The sequence below is a fragment of the Bemisia tabaci genome, chromosome 2 (assembly GCF_918797505.1).
Source record: "Bemisia tabaci chromosome 2, PGI_BMITA_v3".
In the NCBI taxonomy this organism is placed as follows: Eukaryota; Metazoa; Arthropoda; class Insecta; order Hemiptera; family Aleyrodidae; genus Bemisia; species Bemisia tabaci.
The window spans coordinates 26338367-26353976 of record NC_092794.1 but is presented as its reverse complement, the minus strand read 5'-3'; the positions used below and the strand labels follow the sequence as shown (position 1 = coordinate 26353976).

Below are 15610 nucleotides of genomic sequence, written 5' to 3'. Positions count from 1 at the left end.
AGTACTTTTCAGATAAGGATAGTTCGAAATTTTATCCATTGATGCTATTACGATACCTCTGAGATATTGCCGTAGGGGAAAGAATATCTCGAAAGTTTGCATTCCATGTTAGCAAAAAAGTTAAAAAAAAAGTTTGCCGGAGAATTCGTAACATTACAAAAGACGCATGTATTTTTCTGTCCATTCATAGACAAAGGAGACGCACAACGGAGACTGACATAAAGTGCCGTGTGACGTAATAAAAATACTACAATAAAAATGCTAACACCCTTAACACTTGAAATTTCGAGTCTTATATACTTTCCATGGTTCGTTCGGTGCCTCATTTTTCAAGAATGAATAATAGACTTACTTTCTGGGCCCACACCGTCACCTCCCGGCCAAAGTATCACAAGCGCCCGAGGCTCCAAAATTTCCGGCCGCCATTTTTTTTAAACAGAGAAATTGTTGATTGAATTTGCTCGAAAAATTCACTGAATTTTATCAGCAGCGCAAAGAAAATTCAGTGAAATTTTTAGACAGCTTCATTGAAAACTTTCTCTGTAGAAAAATCAAATGGCGGCGGAGATTTCGAAACGTCGCATTGCACTTGTGATATATACTTTCGCCGGAAGGTCACGAGATCTTGTTGGTTTACGGTCGAACGCAAGTTGAGAAACCTAACCTCTAAATTCGACTTCAAGTCGCAATAATTATATTCTAAACTCAAGCTGTACGCAAGTTGAGCTTTTCTTACAGTCGGGTCAAGCCATCCATAGTTTCTCAACGGTGCAAACCATTATCAGCGATCGAGTAACGAAGTCAACATTCTTGCATTGGCGGATCCAGCAAATTGGCAACATTGTTTCTCTCCATATAAACCTATGGAAATGTATCGATTCTTGGAGAGGGCAAGTGCTCTGACAAGAATCGATTATTTAACATAGGTTTAAACGGAGGGAATCCGGCGTTGCCAGGTTACTGGATCCGCCTCTGCGCCTCAACTTGCAGTCGACTGCAACTCTGCCAACGAGCTCCGGGCCCTGGATTTTAAGGGGCCGCATAGCTCAGTTAAAGATTCTCCAACAACGGAATGGCTTTCTTAACCTTGGACGGCTCGTTGGAATAACCCCACATGATCCGTTGCGTGTGGATTTTCGAAGGAAGCCCTTTCTCCTCCCAAAGATCCTGTCTGTTTTCTTTGTCCAGAGCTTTGAGGGCGTTGTTCCTGTGAACGTCCCAGGTTACCTCCTTGCCCTCGACCTTACACGCCCTGAGCTTCTTGTAATCCCCCTCGGCCGCCCTGTAAACTTTGAGAAACCCGTTGGACTTGATGTCGTACTTCTTGGCCAGCTTCTCGAACTTCTCCACCGTCTCGAGCGGGAGGTAGCCGAGGTTCTCCTTCGATCGGTTGTTGGTCTTGTAGTCGTCGATCCAGGCGGCGAACGTGTCGATGGCCTCGCTGAGGTTCTGGATCTTCTCCTTGTCGTTGGTGCGCTTCAGGATGACCTTGGCTCTGTTGTACATGGAGTTGATGATGTTGTACTGGTAGGCGATGTCGCGCCCCTCCAGGAGTTTGATCGTCTCCAGGGCTTTCTGTTTGTCCTTGAACCCGGCGCCCTGGAAGGTCGTCTCCGTCGTCTCCGTCCCGAAGAGTTTCCCGTTGTTCCAGCCGCTCTGCGCTTTCTTCGGGTCGTTCTCCGAGTCCGCCGCGTTCCTTTTCTCCGATTTGACCTTCGGCATATTTTATATCAGTCCCTGTACAACAATGATAAAAATTACTAAATGTACTCGATAAAAATTACCAGATATAACCATGATACAACCTGAGACGTAAGTCCCGTAAGTCCACAATCACATATCTCGTTTGCGGTGTCTGAAAATCTCCGCCGCTATGTTATTTTTTTAAAGGAGAACAAATTGACATCATTCCTTGAAGATTTTGCCGAATTTTCTTCGCACAGGAAACAAAAATAAAGTATGACAAGAGGTCTGCGACGCCGCAAACCGAGTCATGTGATTGCCGACTTACACCGTCGATATTTTAGGAACCCCGCACTAAAAATGTAAGCAATGTAATTGGACGCATTTTACTAAAGTAAGTATGTTGCAAGCAAACCCAATGCACATAGTTCCTTCAAGCATGGATATGTCAAATCGAGTGAGGCGAAAGTTAAAAGCCCCTTTCAGACGCTCAAACTGATGGCATCTAACTGGAGCGTTAGTTTGGGGGTATCGATGATGGGGGTATCGACTGTTGAACCTCAAGTCTGGGCTGCGGGCTGATGACTTTCGATCAACAACTCCCAAATGACTTTCACCAAAAAGTAAGACTTTCCCACATTTCTATTTATTTTTTTTTTTTAATTTATTATTTCCAACAGTCAACGAACGCTCGTATTTTGAAGTGGGGCCACAGGGGCCCCTAGCCTATATTTTAGGACGGGAACGTTGTTGTATATAAAAACAATAAAAGCATCATCTTGGACGCGCATTGTGTTTACAAAATTCGCTTTTTTGGGTATCAGATTCGACATTTGAGGGGCTTGGAGGACAAGGCGCATAAGTGCAGTTTTGAAAAACCTGAGATCTTAATTATTTCAAGCACAGGAAGTCTTATGCATATTCTGTGAAAAATTCACTCTCAAACTACAATTTTTGAGCATCGAGAAATCAGTCTAAACTTTCTTTCCACCATAAGGATCCATGAGAGTAAGCAATTCATTTTCTATGGATCTATTTATTCCAAACTCAAGTTTTGGGGGAAGAGTGTTGAGATTCGGCCAAAAGGGACTGTGACGGTCGAGCTAACCAGGTAATAAAGTAAATAACAGATGCCTCAAATTGATTACGTAAAAAAGGGCCGGATTAAGGGGATGGCCACATGGGTCGCGGCCCATGGCGACAAATCTAGGGGGCGGCAATTTTTTTTAAATGTAGGTATAAAAAAAATAGAATTTAGAAAAAAAATTACAAATGAGAAAACGCGACAAAATTTCTCATTTCCTGAGAGTAAAGTAATTTCTAATTTTGACGTCTTTCGGTGATATAAAAGGCAGCACCTTTAATTACTTAGTCGAGTTAAGAGAGAAACCAAACATGCAATTTGGCCTGGAACGGCACGACGCAGAGAGCAATGATGACGAGGACTTGAAATGAAAAGGAGAAGCCCTCGGCGCGGCGGTCGGCATGTAACACATATTAGCGCCTACAAGACTGCACGAATACTTCACGCATTGCGCCAAACACAGTGCAGTCTGAGCGGCGCGGCGCGGCGGCGGAAGTTAAAATCATTAAACTACATTTATGTTTGTTCTTTCATAATTTTTTCGCTCATTTCTTATGAATGGAAGGCCTTGTCCACACAGAGATAGGTTTACGGAACTTAACTTTCGCGCAAAGTTCCGTGAACTTTGCTAGTAGTGTTGACAGGGCTTTCCCAAAAAATGTGTCCAACACAAGTAAACGCGTCCTCTGCATCCTCCCCCGCTGACACGCTCACTTGATGGTTTTTATTGATGCTTCAAAACGAATGAGAAGGCAAAATACAGGCGGCCCATGGACGGCAAGTAGGTAAATCCTGCCCTGACGTAAAATTGCAGTAACCAAATTTGAGGGACTTGGAGGACAAGGCACACAAGTGCAGTTGAAAAAATTGAGTTATTAATGATTTAAAATAAAACTAGCTTTGATCCCTATTCGTGCAAAATTCGCTTCCAAATTCCATTTTTTAAGCATCAAAAAGTCAGTTTGAACTTTCTCTCTGCCATAAGGATCCATGTAGTTTCGAAACTTCAAACGCGTATTTCTCGAAATAGCAAAAACTGCACTTATGCGCCTCGTCCTCCAAGCCCCTCGTTTATGATGCGAGTGTAAGTCAAAAGTTTTGAGTAAATTTGAAAGACCTAATCTTTCCGATAGGCAGGTGCGAAGACGACCTAATTTGCAGGCGTAATGAGCAGTGGTGAGGCGTGCTTTGCGATATATCGATTGTTATGCCATTTAAACCCGTGGAAAAGGATCGATAGACAGGGTGTTCGCAGCGAACACCTTAATAATCGATTCTTTACCATAGGTTCAAATGGCATAACAATCGATACATCGCAATTCACGCCACGCCACTGGTAATGAGGTACGGTCATCGACTGGTCGAGGAAGGTGTGAATTGAAGGCGAGATTCCAAGCGTCTTCATCTCGACCTTGGCGACGTACATCGTACACACTATGGGATCATTCATTAAAATATCTGCCTCGCCGTCCTAATGGGAAAGTTATCCTTGTTTTTTTTCGGCTCCGCATGATCCATGCTAAGTATCCGTAAACGATTCTATCGAGCGGATGCTTAAAATTTTATTGTTTCGCCCCCGGAGGCTGAGCATATGCCTGCCTGAGTCTTCCCACGAAATTGCCAGATCGTGCGATTGCATGTCGATATTTTACAAGTGTTTAAATGCACTGGAAAAAACCACATTGGATCTAGAGTCCAGACTCTTAAAAACATCGACAAGAAAAAATGCTCTTGATTCAATCAGATTTAAGCTTAAATCAAGAACCAAGCCTCTTAATTTGAGCGGATTTTCTTTTGATTTAAGCTTAACTCTGATTGAATCAAGAGTATTTTTTCTTGCCAATATTTTCAAGAGTCTGGACTCTAGATCCAATGTGTTTTTTTTCCCAGTGTGGGGGATCACTGCCGGAACTGAGGAAGAACGCCGCTTGAGCCATCAAGCGATGCCAATTCTCCTTCAACAAATGATGAATTTTCAAGAAAATTTGTAAATATTTTTCTTCCGATTTTCTAGAGGATTTCGCTCGTAATTTGATCTTTAAAGTGTAAAAATCTCAAGGGAACATATTCATAACTTTCTTCAAAAATAAATATTTTCTGAGATGAGATTTTGCAACATGATTGGCAACATTTGGCTGATTTTTCAGCATTATCTGGCAACTATGCTTCCTAATCGGCCCCTCATCGTGATAAGTCTGAAGTCTTTTGGATTATATGTTTACTTGTAACTACGTTGAAAAAAAAGTTCGGTATAGGGCCATAGATGGAACTCTAGAATCAGCACTGCCGAACGAAGGAAGAACGCCGCATGAGCCATTAAACATTGCCAATTCTCCTTCTACAAATGATAAATTTTCAGAAAAAATTGTGAATATTTCTCTTCCGATTTTTCAGAGGATTTCGTTCGTAATTTGATCTGTAGACTACTTTAGAGTCTGAAAATATCAAGGGAAAATATTCATAACTTTCTTCAAAAATAAATATTTTCTGAGAATAAATTTGGCCACATTCGGATGCTCACTTGGCGTTTTTACTCAGCATGGCAGAGCGCAGAGACACTATTTTCTCTCTCACTGGGACTAATTATTTATGAACGACACTGTAAGTACTAAGAAGGAAGGAAGAAGAATAAGAAAAAAACCGAGAAAGTTACCGATTTTCTTGGTGACTACCGTCTTCCAGTGATTTTAATGTGTTCTTGAAAAATTCACAAACTTTTAAGTACCGGGAACGCAATGAAATTACCAGAAATTCCTGGTGATCGATAATTACCATTAATTAATTTTCTCCTTCATGCCGATAATTTTACCAACTACCAAAATCCGGGAATACAGCCATTATTAGACATCCCCGATGAAAGGTAATTTTTACTGTATCTACAGAAAATTTACCAGATTTTGCCGGTAATTTTACGATGTTCTGTTAAAAAAAAGTGACGGTAAAATGACCGGGAGTTCCGGGTAATTTTACCTGGTGAGGATATAGATTTCTCAGTGTATACAGGGCGATCCAGGGTGAAACGGCCAGACTGCATGCAGAAGCGTGTTCTATGAGACAAAATAAGATTTATTTGTTGTATAAAGTTCTTTTCCAAAAGTGCCCCCAGTCAAAGCTACGCCCCCCCCAAATTTTGGAAAGTAATAGTTTTCTCTGAATTTTGGCAAGGTTGTGAATCAAATCTCATGATAATTCGTGCTCCCCTATACTTTTATGCCTTGAATTCATAAATGATCTAAAAAAATCCAAAACTCAATTTACAACAAACAAGTCTTATTTTGACCCATAAAACCCGATCCTGCAGTCTGGCCATTTAGTCCTGGATCACCCTGCATAGCAAAGAGCGAAAGGGAGCGAGAGAAGGGGAGAGGATTGAACGGAAGGAGAGGGCAGGGAGGGAAGAAAAAGGGGGGGCGGAAGATCGTACGATAAATTTCGGCACGATGAAGTAAAGAGTATAAAATTAGGTCGGTGCGGTCATCGGCGACAAAGCGGCTGCCGAAATGGTCCTGACCTTGTCCTCGAAGCTCACGACCCACGTTCGAGACCCGCAGACGGGTTTCAGCCAAGGCTTCCGTTTATTGTCATTCCCGTAGCTTCACATTATACTTTACAGGGTGATCCGATAATCTGGATGTCTCTTAAATATTTTGACGGTTGCGCGTGGAGATGTAAGCACCTGGGAAGTCCATCATTTTTCCCCTTAGTCCCCAACGGCCACCTTTTTCAACCAATAGGATCGCTCCATTTTCCCTCTGCCCTCTTTGACTATAGCTTTGTCTACCGATTTCAATAATCACCCCGCTGACAAATATGCCTTAAAATATAAATGATACGAAAAATGTTATAGAGGTCAACGTCTACGATTAAACTGCTTTGTATAATATATTCAAAATAAAATACCGTTGTTTATGGTTTTATGTCAATTTTGACCAAAGTTCCATCGTTTGCAATTTTCTCAAATGCGTTTTATGAAATCAGTCTCTAGCTGATACCTAATCTAAGGACTGAGGAAAAGATAGTATTTTTACGAGATCAATGGCAGAGTTTTTGCACGCTATTCACTAGTGAATATAACTCGCACCAAATTAAGTTATAAAGTCGTAATTCCTTTGTACTTGTATCTTAAATGTATATGATGTCATCAAAATTGAACTGTGCGGATATTTAGGTAGGTAACTAACAGTAGCAAAGGTGTGTATTATATGTATTTATGTTGAAGGTTACAACTATTACTGTCTTTCATAATAAACCGACTTGTCCGGAGTGATCGCAAATTTATTTATGAGCAAATGTTTTTCGTTTCGTCTTGGAGATTAACCTCATTCATGATATTCGATGTTTTCATGAATGAACCTAAGGGCTGCACACGAACTTAAGATCTCTTTAAAGTTTGTTTCTTCGTGATGGATAAGACTGTTGATTTTAGTCGTGGTACGCATAAACAACATCCGATGAAACTGTGAACTTGCCAAAATATGCTATCAGGCATGGGGTAGCTTCCAGGACTTTATGTCCACCTACCTTTCGTCCATTAAATGAATGTCCACCGCTATTTATGTCCACTGAACGTAAAGTCCAGTCTTTATTAAGTCCACATGATTTAATGTTCAACCATGAATATGTCCAAAATTGTCCAAATTGTGGGCATGTTATGTCAAATTTTTTTCTTCTCATTTAAATGACAGGAACCAGCTCAAAAATAAATGCATACTACTACTACTACCTTCATTCTTAGAAACATTTCATTCATGAATCAAGTCATGAAAAAGAACAGACTCTAAGAGCAGATAAAAACTTATGTTCATGTGTACACTGTACGGATATGATAAGATGAAAACCAAAGCGGGAGCCTAGGAAACGCTCCAATTAAACATTTTTCAGTAACAGATGCAGTCAAAATTGAAAGTCCTCTTTAACTAGTTATTTCGTGCGCCTTCAATCTTGTAGGATACTCTGCAACGCCTCTGACGCGAAATAGTTGCTTAAAGCGTTGCGGCGCGGCGGGCAACCAGCGTGACACGCGCATAGGCGCCTACAAACCTAACGGGATACTTCACGCGTTGCGCAATGCGTGAAGTATCCCGTTAGGTTTGTAGGCGCCAGTGCGCGTTCTACGCTGCTAACACGCCGCTCCACTCTGTGTTAGGCTCTAATATTTAAACTCGCGGAGTCAGCGTTTTTCAACTCGTAATTTTGAAATGTTTGAAAACTCTGCATGAATTATTCTTATTAAAATTGATGAAAAGGAAATATGTACTACTGGAAAATATAATGTGTTTTTTGTAAATATAATGGAGGTTCCGTATCAAATTTAATGATTTTCAAAGCATTCAAATTTATTCTTTTATGTTTTGGGCTTTTACTGTGCTGCAGCGTGGTGTAAGCGCAACCAAACGCATTCAATTTCCAAATATTTACCAAAGACAATTTGAAAACATGAATCAAAAGAAGAAATTAACATTTCATTTAAAATATGAGTTACGATAACAACACCTCATTCTCTTTTAATTTTCTCATTTCGATATTGTCAATATAATTTTACACACGGACTAAAATATAACGCTTGAATTTGATTTTAGTGGACGTTACATTTGTGGACTTAAGTTAGTGGACGTTTAAGTAATGGACTTAACAATAGTGTGGGCTTTATAACTGTGGACGTAAAAATTGTGGACGAAAAGTCTATGGACGTAAAAAAAGTGGACAGAAAGTCCGTGTACCATGGGGTATCAAATCAGCTTTGCGGGCGCAAATTTTAATTTGAACGTGATATTCTAAAAATTGGTATGATAAGTATCACGTATTGATTTACTTAAGTGCAATTTCAAATGCTGGTCGCAAAGCCGGAAATAGAACGCTTGGACGAGATTTCAACTTTCATTTCATCCACTAGAAAAAGGTCGCGGGTTTTGATGGTTACCATTCAGGTGATTTTGCATGCAAAATCCGGAGCCCTTCCCAAGCTCATGTTTAACGAGGAAAACTGATGTCAGTGAGGTAAAAAGCAACGTATTAAAAGTTGAAAAACTGGAAGCAGTCAAATATCAAAGGTGCCGACTACATACAAATACTTCTGCACCCTGATGATATACCTATTTGTTCTTTAATTAAGAGGAAGATGTTAGAGAGAAATGAGAAATACCAGAAAAAATAAAAGGAGGATATATTACCAAGAAAATTAGTAAATCGAAACAAAATGAGGCAGTTGTTATTGGAGAAGAAGAATTAATCGAAGCTTTTTTAAAAAAAAAAACGAGAAAGGAAAAGTTTTTTGTTAAGAAAATGGAGAGGTAACCAGGTTGAGTGAAAATTTTGTCGAGTATTTTACACAAGCAATTGTTTAAATGATACAGCTAGAATTACGAGGTCATTAGGTCTCTTGGAAAAATTAAGTTCAAAAAAATGATGCAAGTAAAATATTCAGATTACAAATTAATTGTGTAAATACAGTTGGAGCGGTAGACCAACCTATTTATTTTGCAATTTTAACTCTATTTTATATGATCGCTCATCTATTATTTGAAGTCCTGTTACTTATCTTCGTGACCTTCAACCTTTACTCCTGCAAATTTTAGAGTCAGAGCAAAACGCAAATTAGTGATAATATTCTTTGAAGAATTATTTTTGTAATTTTTGGTGACATACTGTGGTATAATAAGGTATTGTACTTCGACGGCGAAACTCCCAAAACCACGTATCTCGACGGTTTGCGACGTTGCAGACTTCTTGTTGTATTTCATTTTTTAAATGGAGAACTACTCAACGGTTTTTTTAAAAACTGCCATGATTGTTCTTCTCTGGGTGGAGAACATTCTGTGAAAAATTTAAAGGAATTATGTTGATTCGTTAACCTGTAAAAAATTGAAATGGGAGTTGAGATTTTTGAACACCGCAATCTAGTTACGTGGCTTAGAAGTTTCACTGTCGATTAATGATAATTTGGGGCCGGAACTGACAAAAATAATCCGCGGATAATCAAAATTCGCGGATAAACAAAACCGCGGAAAATAGGAAGGTTCTGGCGTAGGAGCATACCTCAATTTCCACTTGAGACTCATCTTATACATAAGACATCGCACAGTGGATCGAATCAATTAGAGAGGTCGGACATGTAATTTTTGACGCAGAATACGGTATACGCAGAATCCGGTACGCTTATCGCACGATCAACAGGTGTTCCCTATCACGATTTTGTTGAAGCAGCTCGTCTCACTTGAATCCGATGGTGTTTATCTATTATCTTAATGTTCGTAGTACTTACAAATATTCTAGCGGCTTCCCACCCAGCTATTATGGAATCCTTATTTTTTTTCTTTTACTTCCATTAAGGAATTTTATGGTGATTATTGCTTGATCTATCGAAAACGTATGACTGCACTGAGCATAAAAAATTGTCTTTTTTCGAGAATGGTCGGACTAAAATATCTCAGCCTGCATTCAGCGTTGATACCGAGTTTCATGGAATAGTTGAATCGAAATCGACTTAGTATCAGACGTTTAAATATACGCCCGCCAGAGGCGACTTAACAAAAATTCGTTACTTAATCACAGTGTTTGAAACTTTTCGCTAATCTGTAAAGTTATTAAAATAAACAAACATACTTAAAGAAACAAAAACAAATAAAAGTTTCCCGTTAATTTTTCATGCAATTAGTCTCGACAGGGCATAAGTCAATACCACACTTTTTGCATTTTTTTTTCTCTGGTCTCAGCAACAATAAACTTCGGGGCAGGAAATTTACAGATAGTATGCCAAAAATTGAGATAGTATTTCAGCGCGGGACAGTAATGAGACACATTTGCGTACCGTTTTTTTTTTTTTTTTTTTTTTTTCATGGCAAAGGTTTATAATTTCATTGATTAGATGCAAAATTGGAGAATGAGCGTTTAAGTGATTGTCGTTACCTGACGATTGTGGAAGAAGGGAAATACGTGGTCTTTCACGCTTAACACTCACACCGGTTACTCTCAAGATGCGAATGGTGCGAGAGATCACATTGGAGCGACTCAAGATTGACAGCCGGCCGCGTTCTTTCGGGGGATTCGCCGAGGCTCTGCGCGCTCTCTGCCGTCGGAGCCGCCAAATTCAAACTTTCAAAGCTCGACTTATCTTTCGACAGCGACCGGCAGAGACCGCCATCCTGACTCTCGTAAGCTTCCCTCTTTCTCTCCTCCTTGCTCCTGCCCTCGCTATTCCTATCGAACTTATCGAAATTATTATTGACACCGGTGGCGCCGTCACAATTCGCATCGGGGGCCTCGTAGTTGAAGCATTTGATCCCCTCTTGGTTGGACCGGTAGCCATCCTCGCGGTTGTAGCAGGGCGCGTAGTCGCCGAGGCAATGCTGATTGTTGTAGTTGATGAATCTCTCCTGGTTGTTGAATCTCTGTTGGTGGTAGGTGAAGCAACGAGAGTTGAGGGATTTGAACATGCCCGAGGCGTGAGGGGGTTCTCCGGAGGCGTAGGTCAGGTAGTGGGACAGCTGCGTCGTGTAATTGCAGTTGCTGCCCGTGTTGTAGATGGTGGACATGACTTCGGAGTAGGCTGCCGATTTGAGCGAGCAGAGGGCCTCCGACTTGAGGCCCCGGTGGCAGGTGTTCCCGTTGCTCGAACTGCAGCTACTGCTCATGTTGAAGAGCGCCTCTGGGTCGCATACGAATTTGTAGACGTAGCGCTCACCTGCGGAAAATAAGAACCAACTGTGGAGTGAATGACTTCAGAGATCACCATCAGTATATTGGACCGTCCAAACCCTGAAAAAAAATCCGGCCGGTGAAGCCGTACGGGTTATATAGACATACCGTCCGTGCTCCGGGCTCAGAGGCTGATAGTTCCGGGTGTAGCACCCGGAGCAATCGAAGGTATGGCTCCAGTACCCGGAACTTTCGGCCTCTGAGTCCGGAACGGACGGTACGTCTATATAACCCGTAACTTTTTTTTTTCAGTGTAATTGACGTCAGGTACGTTGGTACGTTGAATGGAGTGGCGACTACGACTGCCTGACATACCCTTTAAAATGAGGGCGGGAGAAGGGAAGAGGGCACCTGACATTGGGGTGGGGAGAGGGAAGTCCAAAAATCGGGAAAAGTACCTGACGTCACTTATAGACGGTCATTATCTTTAGATGGACTAAATTGTGCTATTCGGAACTACGATTTCCGAGTCATTAGTGAAAACGCTTATGTGCATAGGGAAACTAACGGCGCATACGTTGTTCTTAAACTGAGTCAGAAATGGTGGTTCCTAATTGCAAAATGCAGTACAGATGCACTTATAGTGTACATTTTTAAGTTAACGAGTCAGCCGGCGTTAAGACCAAAAATGTCGAAAAAACGAAAAATGAATTTTTTTCCATGGAAATCTTCTCTTTTGAGAGAACATTCCATACTCTACATGATGATTTCGCAGAAGTATCCGGAAAATGGACGTGTCGTCGGAAAAGATCATTCAAAATTTAACATGTACCATATTAAATACGCCCTTTAATTCAATGAAAATCAAGCAGGCTTGTCAAAAGTAAGCATGTCTCACACCACAAACTCTTAGAGATATTAAATAGACTACAATTCCAGTGTGGAAGAGCCAGAAATAGTTCTTAATTGCAAAAGAAAATCTCAATGATATTGCCGACGCACATAATTTATTCATTGGATGAACGTTTTTCCTTTCTCCTATAAAGTGATTTTCAGACACTGAGTTTTAATTTCGACTGATTCAAGTATGTGAATCCTACTGACGTTTCGTGACAAATTTCACATCCTAAAAAGTTCCTTTTGAAGATGTCAGTCGAGGTTCTTTACTTGTTCTGAACGGCTAGAAAACACGTAAAATAAACTGAAATGATCATGAAGAAAGGAATTTGAAATATTTGACCCTGGATTCCTGTAAAAGAATGAGTATAAGCTTACTGTACGCGTTTCTCATCTATAAAACGCCATGCTGACAGACCGCAATTCACAGTACAACGTACTTATTTTAAACGGCAAAGTAGCTCGAATTGCATACCCTCCAAATTCAGGGCGCACACGATGTCAGGCCCATTTTCATCGTTTAAGATGAGGAGAAATGTATTTCCAATGTGTGTCGACGCTTTCAGATGTAATTACGCATCTTTTTCCGATGACATTTGCTTAGAAAAACGGTGATTGAATATTAGACTCTTTATATCGACAATGTAATATAGACTCTATCATACTGTACATACACATACCTGCTACTTTTTGCATTATTCCTTTTTCATAATAGTACCGTAAAGACCTGCTCAGCTTATCGTAGTTCATTGCTGGTCTATTTTTTTGGATGCCCCACCTCCGTGCAACCTGAGGATCGAGAGAATATAAAAATAAACTCCTTGTTGAACTGCATTATTATGAGGATGCATTCCCATTTCCCAACTAGAAATTATAATTTTTGGGTCATTTGCAAAAGCGCCCATCTGCGTAGAAAAACTTAATGGCACACATGCTTTTTCTGAAATGAGCCAGAAAGAGTGCTCCTTATTCCAAAATGTAGTCCAAATGAAAAATCAGTGTATTCCGTATTCGTCGATTCAAAGCTCCCATTTCCCGAAGCTCAAAAATCTACTCGTGTGATATGTGGCCACTGAACTCAATATAGTGATCTTAATGATCAAATAACTTTCCCGGAATACTGAATTTCCTTAATTGCGAGTTCACAAATACCGTGCATTAGAGTAGCACAGACATTTTTATAGAATCCTACTTAAGCTTTCCGTCAAATGATATAAGTTTGCTTTTAATGACCAATGTATTGTCAGAAAAGATAAACATAGTGATATTATTTTAGCCGTCATATCTTTAGAATGACGGGAAAAATTGGAAAATCATAAAGCAAATAATGACGTACTTAGATGATAAGATCCTCTTAAATTAGAGCACTTTATTTAAAAAAAAAAAAACGAAAAAAAGTTTCAGAGGTAAAGATACGGCTCTCTCTTCTCAAGGCAATGGTTACAATGAGTACGAAAGGATAAAAGTAAGGAGAGTGAGTAAAAGTGTAGCGTACCTCTTCAGGTTCAACCAGCTTGAATTCTAATCCTCGACCCGTCCAAATTATGAAGGAAGCGTTTCCTGGGTCATCCAAAAGGGTAACTAAAAATTGCCACAACTGCAAGGATCCTCTTCTTTGATTTCCTGTGTGCGTTGAGTTAGAATCTTCCCAGCAAGGAGCACAATCTGTAATTGATCGATAAAAAATTAGCCCTTGCCTTTAGGTAAATATCAATTTCAGTGTTACGGAGTCAGAAAAAATTTTAAATTGTTCTATATCCTGCTCTATAATATAAAATCATAAAAGAAACACGCAACGCATACGCTTGAGGCGCGAAGCGCTTCGAGGGGTTGGAACGCAAAGCGGTCCGGGGACGTAGCGTACCCACTGGTAGCGAAAAAGTCCATTCAAGGGCAAAAAAATGAATTTCCAGTCCTCTCTGCTAGACGCTTTCCGATACTCCTAAGAACTTTGGGTTCAAATTCCAACTGCATTACCCGTGATGGTATGATCATGTAAAGTATACTGTTTTATGAAGTTATTAAATTAATGAAAGTAACGAACTTTAACCGTGTTCTTTCCGGATTCCCGACCTTTATTGCCTTACGACTAGGAAATTCAATAAATTGTCAACACTGCATAAAATAATGTAAGATTGATCCATTTTAGTTGTAAAGGAGTGATCTCATTTTTTTTTCACCCTGAGGGCGCGCTCTTGCTTACTCCATCACATCTCTGTAAAAAAAATTATGTTTTGTAAATAATTGTGTTTTTCAGCCTCGTCCCTGTCTTTTCCTGTCCTATTTTATATCTTTGTAAAATCTGTATGAGGAATCACTAAAATAACACTTTCTGACACTTTATGACACTTTCATTGGATCCCTCCCAAGTAGCAGTAATCGCGATAAGTTGCAATTTGATCGGAGAATGTATCTCGATTTTATCGACGTCGATTTATTACAATATTATCAGATACAAAATAGCGATTTCATCGCATTAATTTGCAATAATATCGCAATTTTATTGACGGCAATCCATCGCAACGTTATCGAGGAAAAATCGTGCTAAATTAAAATAAAATTTCGACTTTATTGAGATGAAATTGCTACAAGATCGAGGATAATCGCTCAGATGTTGACGATCCTAGCGATTTTATCGCCGAAAAATCACAACTTAATTCCAAAATATCGCGAGTTTTTCATCAAAAATTGCTACTTGGGCTTTGAGACTTCAAAAATTAAATGTTGGACTTGATTCATTCTGTTGAACTCTGAAGATGTTGTTTTAAGGTGAAGCGATGAGCACCGATTACAATGCTTTGTCTCTTCCGAGAGGGTGGCACGTGCGACTTTGACCCTACAATGAAATTTCATGGATATTAACCCTTCTCATTCCTCGTATCAAATTACAACTCGACTTATTAATAATGTAGGTAAACAACTGTAGCGAAGGGGCTGTCCACCAGAATGTTCCTCTCAGTATTTAACAATTTGAACTCATCACATATCACACACTGGAGGAAAAAAAAAGAAAAAAAAACATATTGGATCTAGAGTCCAGACTCTTAAAAATATCGACAAGAAAAAGTATTCTTGATTCGATCAGAATCTAGCTTAAATCAAGAACTAAGCCTCTTAATTTAAGCGGATTTTGTTTTGATTCAAGCAAAAATCCGATTGAATCAAGAGTACTTGTCTTGTGAATGTTTTCAAGAGTCTGGACTCTAGATCCAATGTGGTTTTTTTTCCAGTGTACTATAAAAAATGAAAATAATTGGACACCACTCTTAAAAAATGTTTAGTTTAAAAAACGCGCACTAATTGCGACGTTCC

At 39.8% G+C, this 15610-nt stretch overlaps 2 protein-coding genes across 2 annotated transcripts in view; both read right to left on the bottom strand.

The window, feature by feature from the left end:
• Nucleotides 1-1050: 1050 nt before the first annotated feature.
• Nucleotides 1051-1722, bottom strand: Ude (Uracil-DNA degrading factor). The gene has a single exon (XM_072296397.1). The coding sequence runs from the start codon at nucleotides 1720-1722 to the stop codon at nucleotides 1051-1053; it is 672 nt and encodes a 223-aa protein (XP_072152498.1).
• LOC109032475 (uncharacterized) overlaps nucleotides 1600-15610 on the bottom strand; it is a 51896-nt gene continuing 37885 nt past the window's right edge. The window contains exons 6-9 of the mRNA XM_072297043.1: nucleotides 13794-13963; nucleotides 12979-13087; nucleotides 10673-11447; nucleotides 1600-1737 (exon numbers count right to left, since the gene is read on the bottom strand). Coding sequence (XP_072153144.1) covers nucleotides 10714-11447; nucleotides 12979-13087; nucleotides 13794-13963 — 1013 coding nt within the window. The 3' untranslated portion in view covers nucleotides 1600-1737; nucleotides 10673-10713. The remainder of the gene's footprint in view (nucleotides 1738-10672; nucleotides 11448-12978; nucleotides 13088-13793; nucleotides 13964-15610) is intronic.